Source organism: Passer montanus, unplaced genomic scaffold (genome assembly GCF_014805655.1).
Source record: "Passer montanus isolate IOZ18808 unplaced genomic scaffold, ASM1480565v1 scaffold13, whole genome shotgun sequence".
Lineage (NCBI taxonomy): Eukaryota > Metazoa > Chordata > Aves > Passeriformes > Passeridae > Passer > Passer montanus.
In genome coordinates this window covers 3,523,265-3,542,840 of record NW_024359832.1, presented here as the reverse complement: position 1 = coordinate 3,542,840, position 19,576 = coordinate 3,523,265, and the positions used below count along the sequence as shown (strand labels likewise).

The following is a 19,576-nucleotide window of genomic DNA, read 5'->3' as shown; positions in this document are numbered from 1 at the left end:
GCCATACCTTACATTTCCTTAAGGCATGCAGTGAAGGAGACCACTTTTCTCATCCAGGTGGAGACAAAGCAACAGTCAATTGTAATATCTGAATGTAGGTACTGCTACTAGGACACAAGATCCCTGTACCCTTTCATAGGCAAGGCGAAGTCACCGCACCCTGACCTCAAAATTTCTGTGCTGATTTCTCATATTTATTGTGTTTGTAACAAAACCAGTACTCCAGACTCCATTAGCCCTAACTCCACTGACTCTGACAGACATATCCAAATTTTGTCAATTTGATTTGTAGAGCAGTAAAGTCCTTGTAATAAGTGAATATCCTACTACATTTTTTGCAGTTGCTGGAAACAACAAAATATATAAGAAATACAATAGTAAGTTACAAACAAGAATTCTGCCTTGGTTTTACATGGACTTTGCAAGGAACTAAAGATTAATGAAATCTAAATTCTCCAAACATATTCCCAGGCAAATTAGGATGGATGGGATATGGTTGCCTAAAGAAAGAATTTTTCTCTACACAATACTGCAATATACTGGATAGAACTTTTGCACATTGACGAATTAATAATAAAAAAATTAGGAAAATGTTTGTATTTAAAAGGTCTGCAGTTTAATGCCAAGCAGAAAAGATCTTTCATCATGTACTGAGATAATTGAACACATAATTATCATCCCATACTAGTGCTTGAATATTTTAACCTATACCTACTCATCATACCAAAAAAAGATTTTTAACCATTGCTTCAAAATCAAAAGGGAAAAAAAGAGGTAGCGAAAACAAAATACATCACTGACTTCTAGCTCACATCATGTAAGAAAAAGGGAGGATAAAAGAATTCACAGGCTAAGACTGAGACTGGACATCAAGAAAGAAGAATAAAAGGTGAACATTTTGTGAAAGTGTACAGTCAGAACTGAGTAGAAAAACTTGTTTCTAGGTTTTAAGATTGTCACGGTCAGAACTAGAAGATATTTCATGCAAGACTTTTTTTTAATGTCAACATTAAAAGTGAGGAAAAATAATGATAATTTCTATGTTTCAGCTTCTCAGGTATTTTTTGGAATGAAAGTATTTAAATTGGAGTAGGAAGATCCCAAGAACTTTCTGTGAAAAGCAGGGACTGAGTAACATGCTTATGAAAGGATTTTTATTAGACTGGTTTTCTAAACAAATAAGGCTTATATAATCACAATGTGCTCTAATAACTATTAAATAGCCTGTCCTATTACTACTACACTTGCAAAGGGCAGCTTTCTGCATAAGGTTAACTATTTAAATTTCTTTAAAATAAGATTAATTTAAAAAATATATTAATAATTCTTGCATTAAAGAAAGGCTGCAATCTGAACCTATACCTTACCAGGAATAAGAGAATTACACGTGAAAAATACCTTCAAATTTTGAAATCTTCATAACATAACAATATTACTTTCTGAGTGTCTTTGGAAAACCACGTTCTGGGGCTCAAGCCATTGCTTAGTTTCCTCTTCTCTCATAAAGTCCACAATAAGACAGCTATCAAGTAACTGTGAAAACTTATGCTCTCATAAATTTTCCCTTAGTTACACTAAATCATTAGTTTACTTATTAAAACATTCTTTCTCTGATTCCCAAGTTCTGATAAAGAAATTGATTTTAATGAGAAAATTCCTGCTCAAATGACACCAATTCCTGTAATAGTAGATTCTCATTGCTCCAAACAATGTATTTCAAGTAACAGCTAATTATATCAGATGACTAAATATTGTGCTAAATATCACCCCCACTTCTTCACCTTTTTTAATAATTTTAAGTATTAAAATGAGTCTGCTTACAAATGCCTGTGTGAAAGCACACACCAACCAGCCTTAGCAAGTGTTATTTGAAAGATAAACAAAGTCATCTGTCAGACAGCTTTAGCTAAAGGCACTGTGGAACACAGCAGTCAATGGTAGGTTTAGTAAGAAGAGTAAAATGAGGCATATCCTTACTTTCACTGCAGTTTTCTTCATCACTTCCATCTTTACAATCATTATCTCCATCACACTGGAATGCACTAGGAATGCACTGCCCATTTCTGCACTCCACCAGACCCTGACTGTGACATGCTAGAGAGAAAAAAATTTAAAAAAAATATTCTGATCAATGAGCTCAGTGAAGCTCTGCATTCTATCTGAACATCACACTGAAGTTATTTTAGTAGGAGCTGATAACACTGCTTAGCACGGAAGGTCAGGAGGCATTTCTCATTATTTGTCAGCTAATTTTTCAATAGCTGCATTGAGCTTTACTTACAGAGACTGAAACTATAAATGTCAAGTATTAGCAACAGCCTGAGATGAAGTCTTAACTTCCCCAATGAAAAAAAATGCACATAAGTTTTACTCATTTAGTGGGAACGTTACAATTAACAAAACGCTAATTCTGTAATTAACAAGAAGCTCTAACACAAAGCAATGCTTTACTTTTTAACAAAGGCAATAAATATTTAATTTGCTGCTGCTGCCTACTGAAAAGACATTTGTCAAGTGTGAACATCTGCAATAAAATTAGTTTATAGTTTTGCCTTACAAGTGGGTACACTAGTTATCTTTTTTATTAATTTTAGTTTTCAAAGAAAGAAAAAAATAACTTAGAGATTAAGGGAACTTACAGCAATTGATCTCATCTGATTTGTCTATACAGTCATGGTCACCATCACATACCCAATCAGCTGTTATACATCTCCCCTCTCCACACTGGTGATGTGTCACTGGATTGCAATCTACATAAAAATGCAAATTTGAAGGAAAAAAAAAAAGGATGCTAAGTTACCATTTGTATATTTTATATTACTAATCAATTTTTCTATGCTTATTAGCTAGTTTTCTTATTAATGAACCATTTAAAAATAATAAATTATATGAAGAATTTTTTTGTATCTGCAGACTTTTTTGCAGATGGTAGTTACATATATTCTTAATTGCATTGCCTGTATAGTGATGTACTCATTCCTTCTCCCCAGTACACAGCTGGGACTATTTGTAAATAAAGGAGTTTCTAAGATTTGTTAAACCCATCAGAAGATCTGGCTTACCACCTCAGGGAATGCTTTTCAGTTAACCAACATTTTCAGTAACCATCAGAGCAAATAATTTCCTTCATTTATCTTTTTACTAAGACATTTGAAAATATTTTTTAACTTCAGAAACTGTATTTTTTGCATGTACTTGGAATTTTCCATAAGAATTATCTACAAAGAAATTATTCCAGTTGCCATCTTACTCTTTATACCTGAATGCACAAAGAGCATTCTTTTGAGCACACGGACTTTACATGAAAATAGAGAGAACACACATAGTCCACTCCTCCAAATGTGCTATGAAAACCAATTATAGCATGTACAAAACCTTCGATTTTAAAAATTGTATACAAAAAAACCTATGTCAAGGTAGGAAAGATAGGGGACAGATCAACATTTAGAAAAACTTAATTATCTTTAAACTGAGATTATTTATGAAGAAGAACCACTAAATAACCAAAACTGACAAGAAAATGTTGAAAAGTCTTAGAGTGTGCTTAATTTGAAGAAATTTTAAAAAATCACAGACAAAAATGTGCCTTGACTTTCAGTTTTTATATTCTTTGTGTTCTTCCTTAGAAAAGCCAATAGAATAAAGGGAGGAATAATATTTTAACTGTTAAAAAATATTTTAGAAAAGTTAATTTTTCTCAGGTGTAGTAACAGGACCAAAAGTTAGTAAAAATAAGGCTTTCTAAGTTTTCCAAATAGTTACATGTTAGGATTATTATTTTTTTGATGTCAAAACCTCATTGTTTTTCCTATGGAAGTGGAGGTATATACATTCAGCAGTAGGTAAGTGTCATGAGAACATGGAAAGTTGATTGATAAGACAATTTGAAAGAAAAAGAATTTGATAATCAAAACATACAACTTCACTATCAATCTTATGTAAAAACAGCTCAGCTATAAAACAGTTGGCACCACCAGTGCCCTCATATAGTTTGCTTTACTCTCAGTTAAATCCAGTCAAACTAGCAAAGAAGCATCTTTTGGAATTAGTTTAAAGCAAATTGAAAATTTATTATTATTATTTTATATTCATTTATATTATTAATGAAAATTTATTATTTATTATTTATCTCGTATAAATACCAAACCCTTCAAGATTTGGATTGACCCAGAATTCTCCTTTAAGCCCTTTCAAATTTCATATACAATCTGTGAGCTGTTTACACTTTGTTCAAATACAGTAAGAGCAGGGTATATTAGTCTTTCAGTAGTTCTAGGAAAAGGTTTATTAAAGATATCTTTGATATCTTAAAGACTTTAGAAAAGCACATAACTTTCATTTACCACAATTTTGCTCATCACTAAGGTCTCCACAGTCATCATATCCATCACAAACAAAGGTATAATTGAGGCATTTTCCCGTGTCGCAGCGAAACAGATCAGTGCTGCAATCTACAAAACAAAGCATGTAAAACGTTAAGGCTGTGTTGGAACAGTCATATAAACTATGAACACAGAAATGTACTGACTGCACCCAAATTAGCTACAGATACCTTACAACTTACAGCTCTGCATTAATACTGGTGTGTACCAGTTTATGAGAAACTAATCTGGAAGAATATTAAAAAACAAAAGCCATTTTTAGAAATTTTTATTCTCTCCCTAAAAAAACACCAGGTGTTTTTTTGATGAATACCATAAAAAGAGAGTGCTCTGGTTGCACATAGGGACCTAAATGTTGAATTAATTTTTACACACAAAGTTCTCAAGACATGTTGTAGGCTTCACCATTGCAGATTACTAGGAAAATCCTGAGTACCTCATGTGGCTATTAAGTGGAGATGAAGATTCTAACAGCAAAATCAAGATCCCTAGACCCTGCTTTTGAGCCTGCTTTTGGTCTTACAATGGTTTCAAATGAGCTTTATGCTTAACACAGTTTGGAGCTCAAATTTGGCCTGGTGCCTTCTCATCAAGGAATTCTTTCTGTCAGCCCTAAGTGGGTTTAACCTTTTTTTCATGACTGGATGCATCAGTAAAGCCTGCCAGATATTCTCTGAGAATAACCATAATACTTAAATAATATCAGGTTCAATAAAAACATGGAATCTTTGTTGCGGTTAAGTGGGTTGAACAGAAATTATGGTTTGTGGTCTCTGGTCCCATCAGTAATAACTTTTGATTTCAAGTACACAGCTAGGAAGTAGGTAGCTCAGTTTCACTGCCTTCTTCTAGACTTTTCCTTGACCTCTAGCTTTCCAGGGAGAATGCCAAGATACAGAACAACTGGGTGGACAATACTGCCTTCCTGTTGGAGCTATGCCACTGGAACCAAGGAAGTCCTTTGTGCCCGTTCTTACTGGCATTTAAAATGAGTTATTACCCAGAAAACAGAGAGAGAGCTCAAAAAGCAGCAACTGGAATCAAAGTGCCTCCTTTCCTCTGAGATGATCAACCACAAAACAACAGAATCATGCTACCACTTCCCTCTCTCCTCTTGGCATGTGATTCCTGTGTTCATGATTGCACAGTGGTTCCCCTTTGAAAGCAGGGTGTCCTGCTAAGGATATTACACACTGAAAGGTGCAGAACTCTTCCAGAAGGTGCCATGGGGTTTCTACCCCTTCAGATCAATGTCAACCAAATATTTCACTTCCTGGGTGAAAAAAAAAACTGTGGAACTTGAACATGAGTCACTTCTTCTCCTACCCCCACAGAAGTATTAGTGCTTTCTTCAAGTTTCATATTATCTTAAAAAGTCCAAACAGAATTTATAGCTTAATAAGAAGGAAATGCTTCAGGATATGAAGTAAAATAATATGGCTGAGCCATGAGCTACATACTCAATAGTTAATTCAGCTTCAAAAAGAACCATTATTCATAAAACAGGGAATAACAAAAACCCCACACTAAATGAAAATAAATTTAAGTTCTTGCTTCCTGTAAGCAGACCAAGACCCAGCTGAGAGTAAATTCTAAACATCACTTGTTTTGAATATGCAACAGCATGAAGTACTCTGGCAACCTTTAATCTTATTGATCAGTTGGTAACTCTGACAGTTTCTATGCTTCTTCCACTGCCCCTCCTGCAAATGAAACAAAACTGCCTTTTCTATGTTATTTCCTCTGGATAAATATACTGTTTAATTTCCATTCATACCCTCACATCCCTGTTTCCATCCATACCCCTGAAGCTGCTGCAGTGTCCTTTAGGGTAGACAACCCACAGGCCCACACAGACAGGGTAAACAAAAAGAATACAAACTTCCTTGCAGGGAAATAAGATTCACTTGATGAAAATCTAAGAGCCTTAATATACATTTTCTTCAAGATATTGGCAATAATGTATTGTAAAGGTAGCTGGTTACTCTGTTAAGTAAGATGGGCACTTGGAAGCTGCCACTTGTAAAAGGCTCAGCTTAAGTTTTACAAATGATGGGGATATCTCCATTTTCACAAAATTAAATACAATTCCTATACTATACTCCACTAAACATAAATGAAGCCTGGCTGATCATTTGCATTCGGCAATTTGGCCCTGAGTTAAGTTCAGTTGGTTAAAGCAGGTGGAAAAGCCAAGGTGGCAGGTTTGATCCCTGTATGATCCAGAAGGACCTGCTGCACATGGGTCTGGGTAAACCCCCACAACATCCTACTCTCTAAACTGGAGGGAGATGGATTTCATGGGTGGACTGTTTGGTGGATAAGGAATTGCTTGGACAATCACATCCCAAGGGTCAATGGCTCAGAATCCCAAAGGACATCAGTGACCAGTGGTGTCCCACAGGGCTCTGTTCTGGGACCAGTGTTTTTTAATGTCTTCATTAACAACATAGATGAAGGGATCAAGCACAGCCTCAGCAAAGCTGCAGATGAGAGGGGAGATGGTGTGGATGTCAAGCTGAGTGGTGTGATTGACACACCTGAAGGACAGGATGCCATAGAGAGGGACCTGGACAAGCTCATGAAGTGGGCACATGGGATTCTTGTGGTCAAACAAGATCAAGTACAAGGTGCTGCACCTGGGTCAGAGCAAACCCTGGCATCAACACAGGATGGGGGATGAACAGCCCTGCCAAAAGAACTTGTGGGAACTGGCAGATGAACAGCTGCACATGACTCAGCAATGTGCACTTGCAGCCCAGAAAGCCAATTGTATCCTGGGCTGCATCAGAAGCAGCATGGCCAGAAGGCTGAGGAAGGTGATTCTGCCCCTCTGCTCTGCTCTTGTGAAAGCCCACCTGGAGTGCTGCATCCAGCCCTAGGTGCCACAGCACAGGAAAGACATAGCCCTGTTGGAAGAGGTCCAGATGAGGCTAAAAAAATGACCATAGGGATGGAATAGCTCTCCTTTGAAGAAAGGCTGAGAGCAGGTTGGAGTTGTCTCTCCTGGAGAAAGAGTTGTCTTTCAGCACTTTAGGAAAGCTTATATGGAAGACAGGGACAGACTTTTTAGCTGGGCCTGTTGTTATAGGACAAAGAGTAATAGTTTTAGAAGAGGGTGCTTTTAGACCAGACATAAAGAATAAATGTTTTACAGTGAGGATGGTGAAACACTGGAACATGTTATCCAGAGAAATGGTAGACACCCCATTCCTGGAAATATTCAAGGTCAAGTTGGATGGGACTCTGAGCAACCTAGTCTATAATTTAATGAGGTGACTTAAGACTTTGAGAGGGGCAAGAACTGCAAGAACCACAGCATCTTTTATCAGCCAAGCTTTCAGGCAAATAGGTCTTCCTTCAGTCTTCCTTCCTTTCTGCTGTGTAATTCAGGAAAGTCTTATTTGACCTCCACACCCTCTCCTCAATTCCTACCAAGCATCCTAATGAAAGATGCCCTCTGCATATAAACCCTGTATCATTAAACAGACAAGGTGTCCTTTCAAAGGTAATCCTAGCTGATGAAATTTATGCTTGTTTTTTCAAGACATGTAATACAGTTATTCTTTTATTACTAATTTCTTCTTTTCCTATTTCTAATAGAACTTGAGAGCCATAGTCTCATAGTCATTTTTAAATTTTTGAACTTTAAATCTAAAGCTAATGCTGACATGAAAAATTGGAAAATAAAAACATATAATACTTTTTACATAACAGACATTATCTCAACCTCCAAGAAATAAATTGTAGGCTATTAAAGGAAGAGCAGGCTCTAGCCTTATTCATATTGAGACCAGGAGGAAATTGCTGTCTTCATTTATTCTTTGGAGTATGTCAGATAAAATCTAACAACAACTTCCTTAAAAGCAGCTCTGCAAGTCTTGGAATGCCCAGGCTCTTAAATCACTAAGAAGAATTAATCTTTTGAGTTGAGTCTAAACTGCACAGTCTGACATTTTTCAAAGCCTGAATGAGAAATCCTGTTTTGTGGCATCATGTCCTGTATAGTTCCTATTTAGTAATTTTTCCACATCTTCCTCTGTTCTTTTTATTCTTGCCTTCTCATTGTTTTGTTATGGTATATTTGCTCCACTTTTCCAAAGGTGTCTGTAGTCCAACATGTTTTGTTAATACAGAAAAACACATAGGAGCTCTAAAGACATGCACTACCCACAGACAAATAAATAAAAAATTAATCAATCACATATGTACATTGTACTGCAGCACATACTGGGATTAATTTAAATAAATCTCACCCAGGGTTGAGACCAAGAGAACTTTCTAAACAGATGGTCTTGCATTTAGTCTAAAATCAATGCCAAGGACCAGGATAAAGCTACAACAGTATGCAGCTGATTATCAGAAGTTCTCCTTTCTCATGTACACCACTGATCCATTAAAAAACAAACAAAAAAACCCCAAAAAAACCCCACCCAACCAGCTACTTATTTCAACATAGCTCCTTGCAGAGTATCTGCCTCAAGGCATAAAATTTGATAGATCAAAAGCACATGCTGTGGCCTGAGTGAGCAAAGCTAAACACAGTCCACAGCAACTGACAGAGTCCAAATATCAATATATGCAAACACAATGCAAAGCTCCTGTTCTGTGCCAACAGCCTGCTTCAGCTTCCAGGTCTCCCTGAATGGATTCAGTACTTCAGCAGAACACTGCAAGGTTTAAGAAACTTACTACAATGGACCTCATCACTCCAATCATCACAGTCGTTGTAGCCATTACACTGCAGTTTCCCTGGGATGCAGATCCCACTGGCACACAAGAAACTCTCCTCTCCACACAGTGCTGTAAGAGAGCAGAAAAGACAGAATGTGGAGAAAAATCATTAGCATCAACACTACAAAGTTAGTGATACTAGAGTCTTACAGATATTAAACCAATATCTAATATTTCCCACAGGGATGAAAATATATTTCCAATTTGGAAAACATTAGGATAGCTCTCAGAGGAACATCACTGAATGCAAGAAGGTCAAGAGGAAAACCTAAAAGAGAAAAAATCTCAGATTTTGAGATAGCGCAAAGCCATTTAAAACTTCTATCACTGAATGACCCATTTTAAAATACCTCAACAGACAGTCATGAAAGGACTATTACAGCTGCTAAATCTGCCCCCGGGATGAAGGAAGGAACCTTACATGCTCATGTGGAATATTCCTACAAAAAATATAATAATTTCTGCTTAAGACTGGCTTTATTATCTAGCCCTTTGGTACTCCTCACAGCTTGCCAAACCAATAGGTATACAACGGATGCCGTGAGGTATTACTTAGCACTGGACATGCTTTTTCAGTGGGTTTTTTTTTCAAAAATTACATATAGCTCCAGTTTGCACTGGCTGCACATTCAACTATTTACCTAGATTTTTAGCTTTATTTGTGGTTCTAGAAGAGCAGTCTTCATCACACTATGGCAATGTCTGTACACACAAATACACACACTCCCAGCACCCTCATTATTAGTTTTAAATTTTGTCAGCAGGAAATTATTTTTTTTTCCCAACACACATTCTTTTCTAAGCCTTCCTATTATTTTATTATCCCCAAGAAACAGGGCAGAATTAGACTTAGTTAACTGAAACACACACTCCTTATGAAAATTTCGTTTGTAGTTAAAACTTAGGAATAATTTCAAAATCTTTTCTATGACATTTCCAGGTGTACTGTCCACTTGGACAGCAAATAATTTTGATTTTGCAATACAAACATCATTTTCTAGTTGTGTAATGAGAACATGGTTATTGCAGTGAAAGCTGCTTATGGAATGCATTTTAAAGGAGGGAAACTAACTCCTAACTCTACTGAACAGTGCCAAAAATATTAATTAGGTGCCCTGACACTAATTTAAACCAAAGATTTTCAACTGGTTTGTGCCATTTAATGCTTGTGACTCTTCATCAGTGACAAGGTAGTGTAAAACCACCAGCATCATCCTTCTGCACACCCTTATGATGTGTTCCTCAGCAGGTTCCCTCACACTGTGTGGCTGAACACATTTCCTAACCTCTAACTGAAGAGTCACTGCCTCCCCTGTATTCTACCAGTTTCATGAACTGCAAAATATGACAGCCTTAAGACAAACATGAGATTTGATAACAGTCACAGTCTCACTTTATAGCATGAAAAATGAGGCAATGAGATATTAAAGTGAAAGTTATAAGGAATAATGAATAATAACATCTAAGACAAAAAAATCAGCATGTGATTTTTTTTGGAGGGTAAAGACTGATGTTATTTTACATGTTCAAAGAATAGCTCTTGTTGCCTGTATTTGTAGCTGCAAATGACTCAGCTGCAAATAAACTCCAGCTGTAAAAATGAAGAGCCCAGTTAGGTGGAAGTGTTCAAAGAACAGTAGAGAAAATTTTTATTCAAGTGCCTTGCTCAACATGGTCATTGCAACAGTGACAGGGAAAGAATCTCATTTCACATGATAATGTCACAATTTTATTATGAGCTTTTTATTTCTCCAGTTCCCTGCCCTATACACTGCACTTCCTGATTTCTACAGTCACTAAGCTCTACAGGGGCCCCCAGAAACAACAGACTTCTTTGGTATGGAAGTACTAGTTCCCTGGACACCAGAGTTTATCTCACAGATAATGATGATGTCAGATAAAAATACAATATGACAGCATAATCAAAATTTTGTAACTCATCATACAAGAAAGGCTCTTAGAGGTTGGAAAGGCAACTTTAACTGATGGGTAATCTTACATTCTTATAACTTGGCTTTTACACAATTTCCTTCATGTTTAAAAAGAGCATAAATAGCTCAAAAGAAACTACCTTGATTTTCTTTGATGGAGATCTCCATCAGTACAGAGCTTCATTGGTACTAAGAGAGAAAGAGTAATGGACTCCTATCTTTTGTGTGAAGATGCTGATCTGGCCTTGGAGAATGAAAATTAACAGCAGGAATATCTGATAACTTTTCTTACAGATCAGAAGAGAAAGGTTTCAGGGTCCCATATTCATTTCTCGGCTACGAATAGAAAGAAGTGTGTTGAAGCATTTTTAAGTCCTGACTCTGCCCCCTCCTTAATACATCTCTGTCTAGTTCTGCTCCTATCCCAAACCACTTCTCCATTTCTGCACACCTAAAGTGAGCATTTTGCTGTTTCTTGTATGTTATACAAGAAACAAGAGGAAGAGTGAGATTAGTTTTCTTTATCTCAGTTTTAGCTTCCAGCTGCAATCAGAAAGAATCTTTAGAAATTTTAATCTCACCTCTTGCAATCTTTTCATAGGTAATAACTGGATATGTTTCCTCCAGTCAGTACAGTGTTCAGGGCAAGGAGAGTACAGACACTGTGGACAGTACCTCCAATTAATGTAATTTCTGCTTTCTACCAAGCTTGTGCAAGAAGTTTTCAGTAGGCTGATTTCATTTCATCACACCTCCAAAGATCAAATTTTAATGGAAATTATAAAATCCTTATCTAATGCTGTAAAACAAATGCTTTTGTTCAATGTTAAATTTTGGTATTTGATCTGGAACCTAGCGGATTTAGGTATGCAACCATTTATAAGACTATACTGAACACAGGCTACATACTCAGAAACCCTGGTACTGTTCAAAACAAAGCAGCAGCAGCAGAAGAAATAATGCCTGAAGTAGATGTCTGAAATAGGAAACAGACCATTCCACTCAAAATTATTACAAATGGCAAAGATGTTATTCTAGAGAAATATGCTGGGAAATGTTAATTACTGATACCTCTGTAAATAATTTACACATTTATTAATAAAATCATGCAAATATACACACACACAAACTCCTCCAGAAGAATGTTATCTAAAATGAGCCCAAATAAAATGGAAGCAATCCTTGCTAATAAAGAAACTTGCTTGTTTTAGTCCTTACCCAGAAAGTTTTACAATCTGGATTAGCTTCCAAAATCCTGGACTAAACACTAGTGGCAGCAAAAGTGTTTCTTTTTACCTGTGTGTGGTGTACTATCAAAAGTCTTGAGGAGGTAAGACTATTTATTTGCTGTACTTTCCAGCTAGATTACTGGAATAGCATCTATAGAAGATTATGTGGAAAGGTCCCTGGAAAGCTGCAGAGAGCACAGACTGAAAAAAACATTATTTTACCATCCTCAAGATTGATATCTGGTTGAATTTCAAGGTATAGCAACAGATAAAGCATTCTATAACTGTGAAAATTACCATGGAAAGTGCTGTCAATTTTTTTTTTTTCAAAGTGGAGACCACATTTACTATCTAATGCTATGGAAGAAGTAAGAGGTATTAAAACAACCAAAAGGCAGTGTTCTTCATGCAACACAAGCTGTAACATTCTGGAACACAACACTATGGATACTAAGATGTACACAGACCCATGTAACAAAGGGACACATTAATAGAATAAAAATCTATGGCAGGTCACAAATTACAGAAGAATCCTTGAATCTCCAACAGATGGAAAATGCAGGGGCCTTTGGAAAAGTACTGCCACATAGTCTTGGCTTCTTCTCCTTTTCTGGGCATTTGATTTTGCCAGCTTTTGGAGACAGAATTATAAGACAGAAGGACTTTTTCTCTTACCCAATATAGTCATAACAGCACAATGGAACACAGAGGAATCCCTGTGTTCTCTCACTTTTAGATTTTTATCACCTGCTCCCTATACCATGCATGTACCCTGCAGTACAGTGTATGCATCTTGTTGCTGTCAATTCTAGAAAGTTTTGATACTATGATCACAATCATGGAATTAGAAAAGCTGGTGACTCCTTACCCCCAGGTAATTGTTCATTTCTCTATTTCCTTAGGATGCAAAATCCTGTGGGAGAAAAAAGACAAAAGACCTTTTTCTTTCACTCAATGATGTGGCCTAAAAAGACCACATAAAAAACTCCAAGCTGGAAAGGAAACAGGCAAAAAACAGGAACACAGGCAGAATAGGAAATAAAAACTAGAGAAGGTAACAGAATATAATGCAGGATCAATAGAATTAAAGAGCGACTTGGTGGAGGAAATAGTTTAAGCAACTGTGCGTGTTTCTTCACACGAAACACGATGAAAATCCTGAAAAACATTTTGTTTTCCTCAAAAAATTATTCCACTATTGCTAGTTTTGCAGCTGTTAAGCAGCAATGTTACACATACACAAATCATCTCTCTCTCCTTTTCACTCCATTAACTAAATGCAAGGGCACAAACAAAGATACTGTCTTCCTGATTTTAAAAGCTTTTTCTCAGAAAAATTATCTACTGGATGTATATAATTATATTGCCTATAGAAAAATAAATACCTTTTGCAATCAGGTATTCAAATTCTCTACTCAGAGTAATTCCTCAAAAAAAAAATTATCTTAATTAATACCAGTTTGAATGAAGCTAGGGGTGACCTAATGCAGCCTTCCAATACCTCCATGGAGCCTACAAGACAGATGGAGAGGAACAAGAATATGTAGTAATGGGACAAGGGGAATAGCTTCAACTGAAAGAGAGTAGATTTAGATTAGGTATTAGGAAGAAAATCTTTTCTGTGAGGGTGGTGAGGCACTGGAAGAGCTTGCCCAGAGAGGCTGTAGATGCCCCATCCCTGGAAGTGTTCAAGGCCAGGTTGGATGGGGCTTGGAGCAACCTGGTCTAGAGGAAGGTGTCCCTGCCCATGGCAGAGGGGTCGGAATAAGATGATTTTTAAAGTCCCTTCCAACCCAAAATCTCATGACAATGAAGTGCAGTTCAGGCCACTTGTGCACCACTTCTTCAACAGAAACAGACATTCATTTATAATGTCTCTTTAGCAAAAACACAAAAGTGAACAATGTCTCATAACTCTATACTATTGTATTTGCAGGAATCCCCGATGAAGGAAGGAATGATTAATCTGACTCCATGTTCTCAGAAGACTAACTTATTATTTTATGATACTGTATTAAAGAATACTAAACTTTACTATACTAAAGAATACAGAAAAGATACTATACTAAAGAATACAGAAAGCTAAAAGGATAATAATGAAAACTCGTGACTCTCTCCAGAGTCCCGACACAGCTTGGCATTGATTGGCCAATGAGTCAAAATAATTCACACCAGAAACCAATGAAACCATCACCTGTGGGTAAACAATCTCCAAACACATTCCACATGTGAGCACAACACAGGCAAAGCAAATGAGATAATTATTGCTTTCCTTTTTCTCTGAGGCTTCTCAGCTTCCCAGGAGAAAAATCTTGAGTGAAAGGATCTTTCAGAAAATGTGAATGTGACACTATACTGTAATTGACATAGTTTTGTTGTATAAACATTAGAAGCATTATATTCATTGCTGCTTTTGAAAGCATTTTACAATTCAAATGAACAGAAAAATAACTTCAGGGCTCTTTTAAGAGCTCCAAATTAATCTAAGGCAGATTATTTGTTGCTTTACTTCTCATTCAAGCTACTGGGTTTTCTTCTGATATGGGTTTAACATCAACAGTTATGCTGGCTGGTCAAAGCTAACAGAATAACGTTATAAACAGTGTCAGTTGAGAGAGAGATAAAAGCAGAGCTGAAATTTTCTGTTAGTAGGGATATGAATAATAACCCTCAGGAAGGTTTCTGTGATTTCTTCCCCCCAGAACTGGTTACATGTGGAGTGAATGACTGATAATGCCTCCTGCTCACTCCCTCACATGCTCATAGCTCATTAAACCTCTGAAACCAGTTCAACCACCTATCTTAAATCTCAAAATTTAAATTCTTACAACTATTATTAGGGTAGTTGATTTCCTCATCTACTAAGTATTCACTTGTCACTTGTGTAAACAGGTAACAATCTGAAGGACATCAGCCTTCAGACCTGCATCTTTTTCTCAGTGACTCAGAGAATGACTGAATGACTCAGTCATTTTACATTCAGATGTTTTTACTATAAAGGCATGGCTTGGATTTTCCAGTACAATCAGTACATCTGTGTTCACATCAGGGATGCATTTCATAATAGATTCCCCACAGTGGTATTGTACACTCTATTTCCAATGCCTGTGGAGCTAAATTTTAGACAAAGAGATAAATATTAGCCATGACACACGGACCAATATGTATCCTCAAGACAATTCTAACCAATAAACATCTTTTTAGGAGAATTGTTAACTGCTCCCAGGATAAATGCTCTGGATTCTAACTACAACATGACTCAAGCATATTTTCTCCAACAGGGCTTGGAACTATGGCATTCAAGGATTTTTTTGGAGGAGTGATAATCTTCAATTCAGAAAATGTGGAGGATATAGAGTTTTTAGCCAAAACAGACAAAAATAAACAAGAGAAATCAAGAGAAACTTTTGTTTGGGATTGGGTGACTGGGTGACACTACAAGAATCTGTGAAACAAGTAGTCACAGTACTCAGACCTTAATTTTGATAAACAGAGGATATAACTAAAGATGCAAAAGAGAAACACATGACACAAAACAAATTATATGCAAGGCATATGTGGACAGGGAACGATTCCCTGCATGTAATCTGGAGGCACCAAAACCCAAAAGAAAGCACAGAGTTGAGAAACAAGCAGTCATAAACCGAGGACATGCTCTTGAAATTTCCAGGAACTGGAGACTGAGAAAAGTGTGAAAAGCAGTTTTTGCTGAGCACTAGATGAAAAGGGATTAGAGCAGAGACTCAGCCTCAGCTGTTTGGTGGTCAGAGAATTAAATTCTCTCAAATATACAAACTGCAGAAATAAATATTCAAGAACAGTATGGTTTATTTCTGTAGGAGAAGCAGCTTAGTGAACCCAAATTCTTACCTTTTTCAGTCACAGAAGAATCACATTAGAACCATTCATTTAAATAAAAATAAAGGTCAAAATATTCTCCTAGTCATAGAATCAAAATGGTAGAAGGGCTTGGGTCAGAAGGGACCCTAAAAATCATCTTGTTCCGACCCCTCTGCCATAGTAAGGCACACCTTCCTCTAGACAAGGTTGCTCCAAGCCCCATCCAACCTGGCCTTGAACACTTCCAGGAATGGGGCATCCACAACTTCTCTGGGCAACCTATTCCAGTGCCTCACCACCCTCACAGTAAAGATTTTCTTCCTAATATCTAATCTAAACCTACTCTCAGTTTGAAGCCTTTCTCCCTTGTCCCATTACTACATGTAAAGAGCCAGTCTCCATCTTTCTTGTAGGCTCCCTGCAGGTCCTGGAAGACAGTCCAGTTATTGTGTCCCATTCTACACCAAAACCATTCATATCCAAGCATCACACACAATGAAAAATATAATTTTTAAAAACCCCTTTGTTTTATACAACAGGATGTCAGAACTGACAAGTGGGATAATAAGGGTCTCCACAGTCTGTCAAATCTCACAATTGGCTCTACAATTTGGCTCTACAAATTTTCCCCAGTGAGAAAAAGCAAGCTTCCAGTGTGTACTTACCTGTAATTTCTGCAGTGCACTACCAGATGAATACCAATCCTGCCATACAGATTATGGAATAATCATTAACTAGACACTATTCTTAACAGCTCCTTCTCTAGTAGTACTTAATATATTATTTTAGTCACAGGCTATTCTGAAACTTGAAAGTTTTGTAAGTGACAAATCTCTTCTGGCTTAATCTAAGCTCAGCTCTCTAGATTTGGTGGGGCTTTTGAACACTCTGACAAGGCGTAACAAACAATGGTTACAGCTACCCTGTGAGCTAAAAGGAGCTTTTAGTCCCACTTTACACAGGGAATTTGAGACACGGAAAAAAAATACATTTTATATTTACTTGCTTACTGCTCCAATTTGGAGAGATCCATTAGATCTAATTTTTTCAGCATACATATAATATATTTTTATCATACATTTAAGACACTGGTCCCAGCAACTTGCACAAAATTCCACAGGACTCTATAACAAAAATTTGTGGACAGTGTTCAATTGAACTGGCAATCATTCAACTTTAACAAGACACATTCCTTTGGATCTTCCCCTACCTCAGCCAGTACAAAAGTTCCCACAGATGAAGGTAGATATGGACAATAGCCTCCTTTACTTCATGACTCTTCAAAAATATGCCTTTAGAGCTGGAGAGAATCCAACTGGTAAAAGATTTGGTCTAATAATTTTAGGCTAAATCATTATGTGTACTCAGGAACTGCAAGGAGGTAGCCCAGGATACATAATCTATTTTAATTGTACCATTAACTAACATTCAAAGAAACAATGTATAACCTCCCTGATCTTTTAAGGTAGTTTTAAAGAATAAATTCTCATGAGTTTTTAATTTAAAAATTTAAAAACAGTTTTCATTATACCATTTATTCTTGTTTGTTGTCATACAGAACTCATTAACAAAGCTAGAACCCACAGACAGAATGTACAAGCCTCAGTCTCTTCATCTCACAGAGTGCCTATCAACAGCAAAGTCTCAGATGCCAGCAAGGGAACTCCAGCAATGGGGTCAGTGAGAAAAAAGTCAGGCTTACTGCTCTCAGGTGTGATTTGGATCTAGAGAACACAGCAACACCTCTGAGGAGATGGAAATGCCTTGTTTTTAGAGACTGGCTGAAAAGCTGCCCAGTGGAAAATGACCAGGGAATGCTGGTCTACAGCTGGCTGAACATGAGCCAGATGTGCCCAAGTGTCCAAGAAGGGCAATGGCACCCTGGCCTGTGTCTGCAATAGTGTGGCCAGCAGGACCAGGGCTGGGATTGTCCCCAGCTGTATTTGGCACTGGTGAAGCCACAGCTGGAATCCTGCGTTTACTTTGGCCCTCCAGTACAAGAAAGACATTTTGGTGCTGGAGCATGTCTAGAAAAGGGCAACAGAGCTGGGGAAGGGTCTACAGAGCACAAGCCTTATGAGGAGTGGTGAGGGATCTGGGGTTATTTGGCATGGGGAAAAAAATGCTCAGGGGAGACCCAATCACTCTCTACAACGGCCAGAAAGGAGGTTGTATAAAGGTGGCAGTGAGTGTCTTCCCCCACGGAACAAGCAGTATGACAGGAGAAAAAAGCTCCAAGGAGAACCAGGAGAGGTTTAGATTGGATATTAGGAAAAAAATCTTCATGGGAAGGCTGGTCAGTCATTGGAACAGGCTTCCCAGGTAAGTGGTGTAGTCATCATCCCTGCAGGTATCTAAAAGATGCACAGACATGACACTTAGGGACATGGTTTAGTGGTGGATTTGGCACTGCTGAGTTAACAGCTGGACTGGATGACCTTCAATATCTTTTTTGAGATAAAAAAATGATTCTATGACTTTATGTGTGGGCATATAAAGACCATGCTTTTTGAGAAGTTTACCTCTTGATCAGTTTTGGGCTCATTTTTACAGCAAGGAAAAAGGAGATACACTTGAAATTTGGCCTGTGTATCGGGTTTCTACTCCAAATAACAAACCTTTATTTATTAGTGCTAGCAAACAAAAAGTCAACGAGTCATATTACTTTCCTCCAACCTTCTTTCCTTGAAACAACTCAGAATTTTTGATGTAAAATAAAAAGGCCTTAAATCAACACAAGTCTGAAAAAAATCAGCCTGAGCAATTAAAGCACTGCAAACTATAATCAACTGACAACCAGACTTTATTACAGTAATAAGATGGAACATCAAACAATAAATAATACTTTCACCCCAGAGCTTTTCCTACACAGGAAGAAAATAAATTATTAAATGAAAACTCATAAACACAGTGTAACAGTTAAGAATGGAAACATACACTGCTTTCCTTTTTCTTGGTGTGGTGAGAAGCATACCCTTGTAGTGGTGTCATTCTCAGTTTTGTTCTGGAATTGAGAGCACTTCAAGAAGTCTGGCCAAGAAGCATTCACCATACCCAGAACTGGTTCACAGCCTTCTTTTGCTGCCTCACAAAACATCCTGCAGGGCAAGAGGCCTCGACTAAAGAAGAGAGACAAAGAGCAAAATTAAAAACTATTATTACTTTAGCAGGTTGTGAAAACTTTTTAGAAAGACCAAAAAATAACAATAAGTGCTTTTGAAAACTTTTGTGCTCTACAGAACTACACCCATACCCTTACAGTGATTAAATTTTCAACCCAGCTTTCTTGCAGTTTATGTCTAAATTACTGCAGAACCTCTTAGGCTTTAGCAAATAAAATTTTGTTTTGCTCATAACCATTCACAATGCCACAGAGCGATCTTTTTCCTGGTACACCACAGATATCTTTCTCATTACATCTGACTCTCAGTTGTACCTGCCCATCTCAAAACCATGGCTA

At 37.2% G+C, this 19,576-nt stretch overlaps 1 protein-coding gene across 3 annotated transcripts in view; it reads right to left on the bottom strand.

The window, feature by feature from the left end:
* The window catches only part of CORIN (corin, serine peptidase), a 120,918-nt gene that overhangs the window by 44,549 nt on the left and 56,793 nt on the right, over nt 1-19,576 (bottom strand). For all 3 annotated transcript variants that reach the window (XR_005626499.1, XM_039698906.1, XM_039698907.1), the window contains exons 5-9: nt 19,054-19,235; nt 9,075-9,185; nt 4,344-4,451; nt 2,640-2,750; nt 1,978-2,094 (exon numbers count right to left, since the gene is read on the bottom strand). Coding sequence is in view for 2 of the 3 variants with exons in the window: in XM_039698906.1 (XP_039554840.1) it covers nt 1,978-2,094; nt 2,640-2,750; nt 4,344-4,451; nt 9,075-9,185; nt 19,054-19,235 (629 nt within the window). In the remaining variant the exon portion in view is untranslated. The remainder of the gene's footprint in view (nt 1-1,977; nt 2,095-2,639; nt 2,751-4,343; nt 4,452-9,074; nt 9,186-19,053; nt 19,236-19,576) is intronic.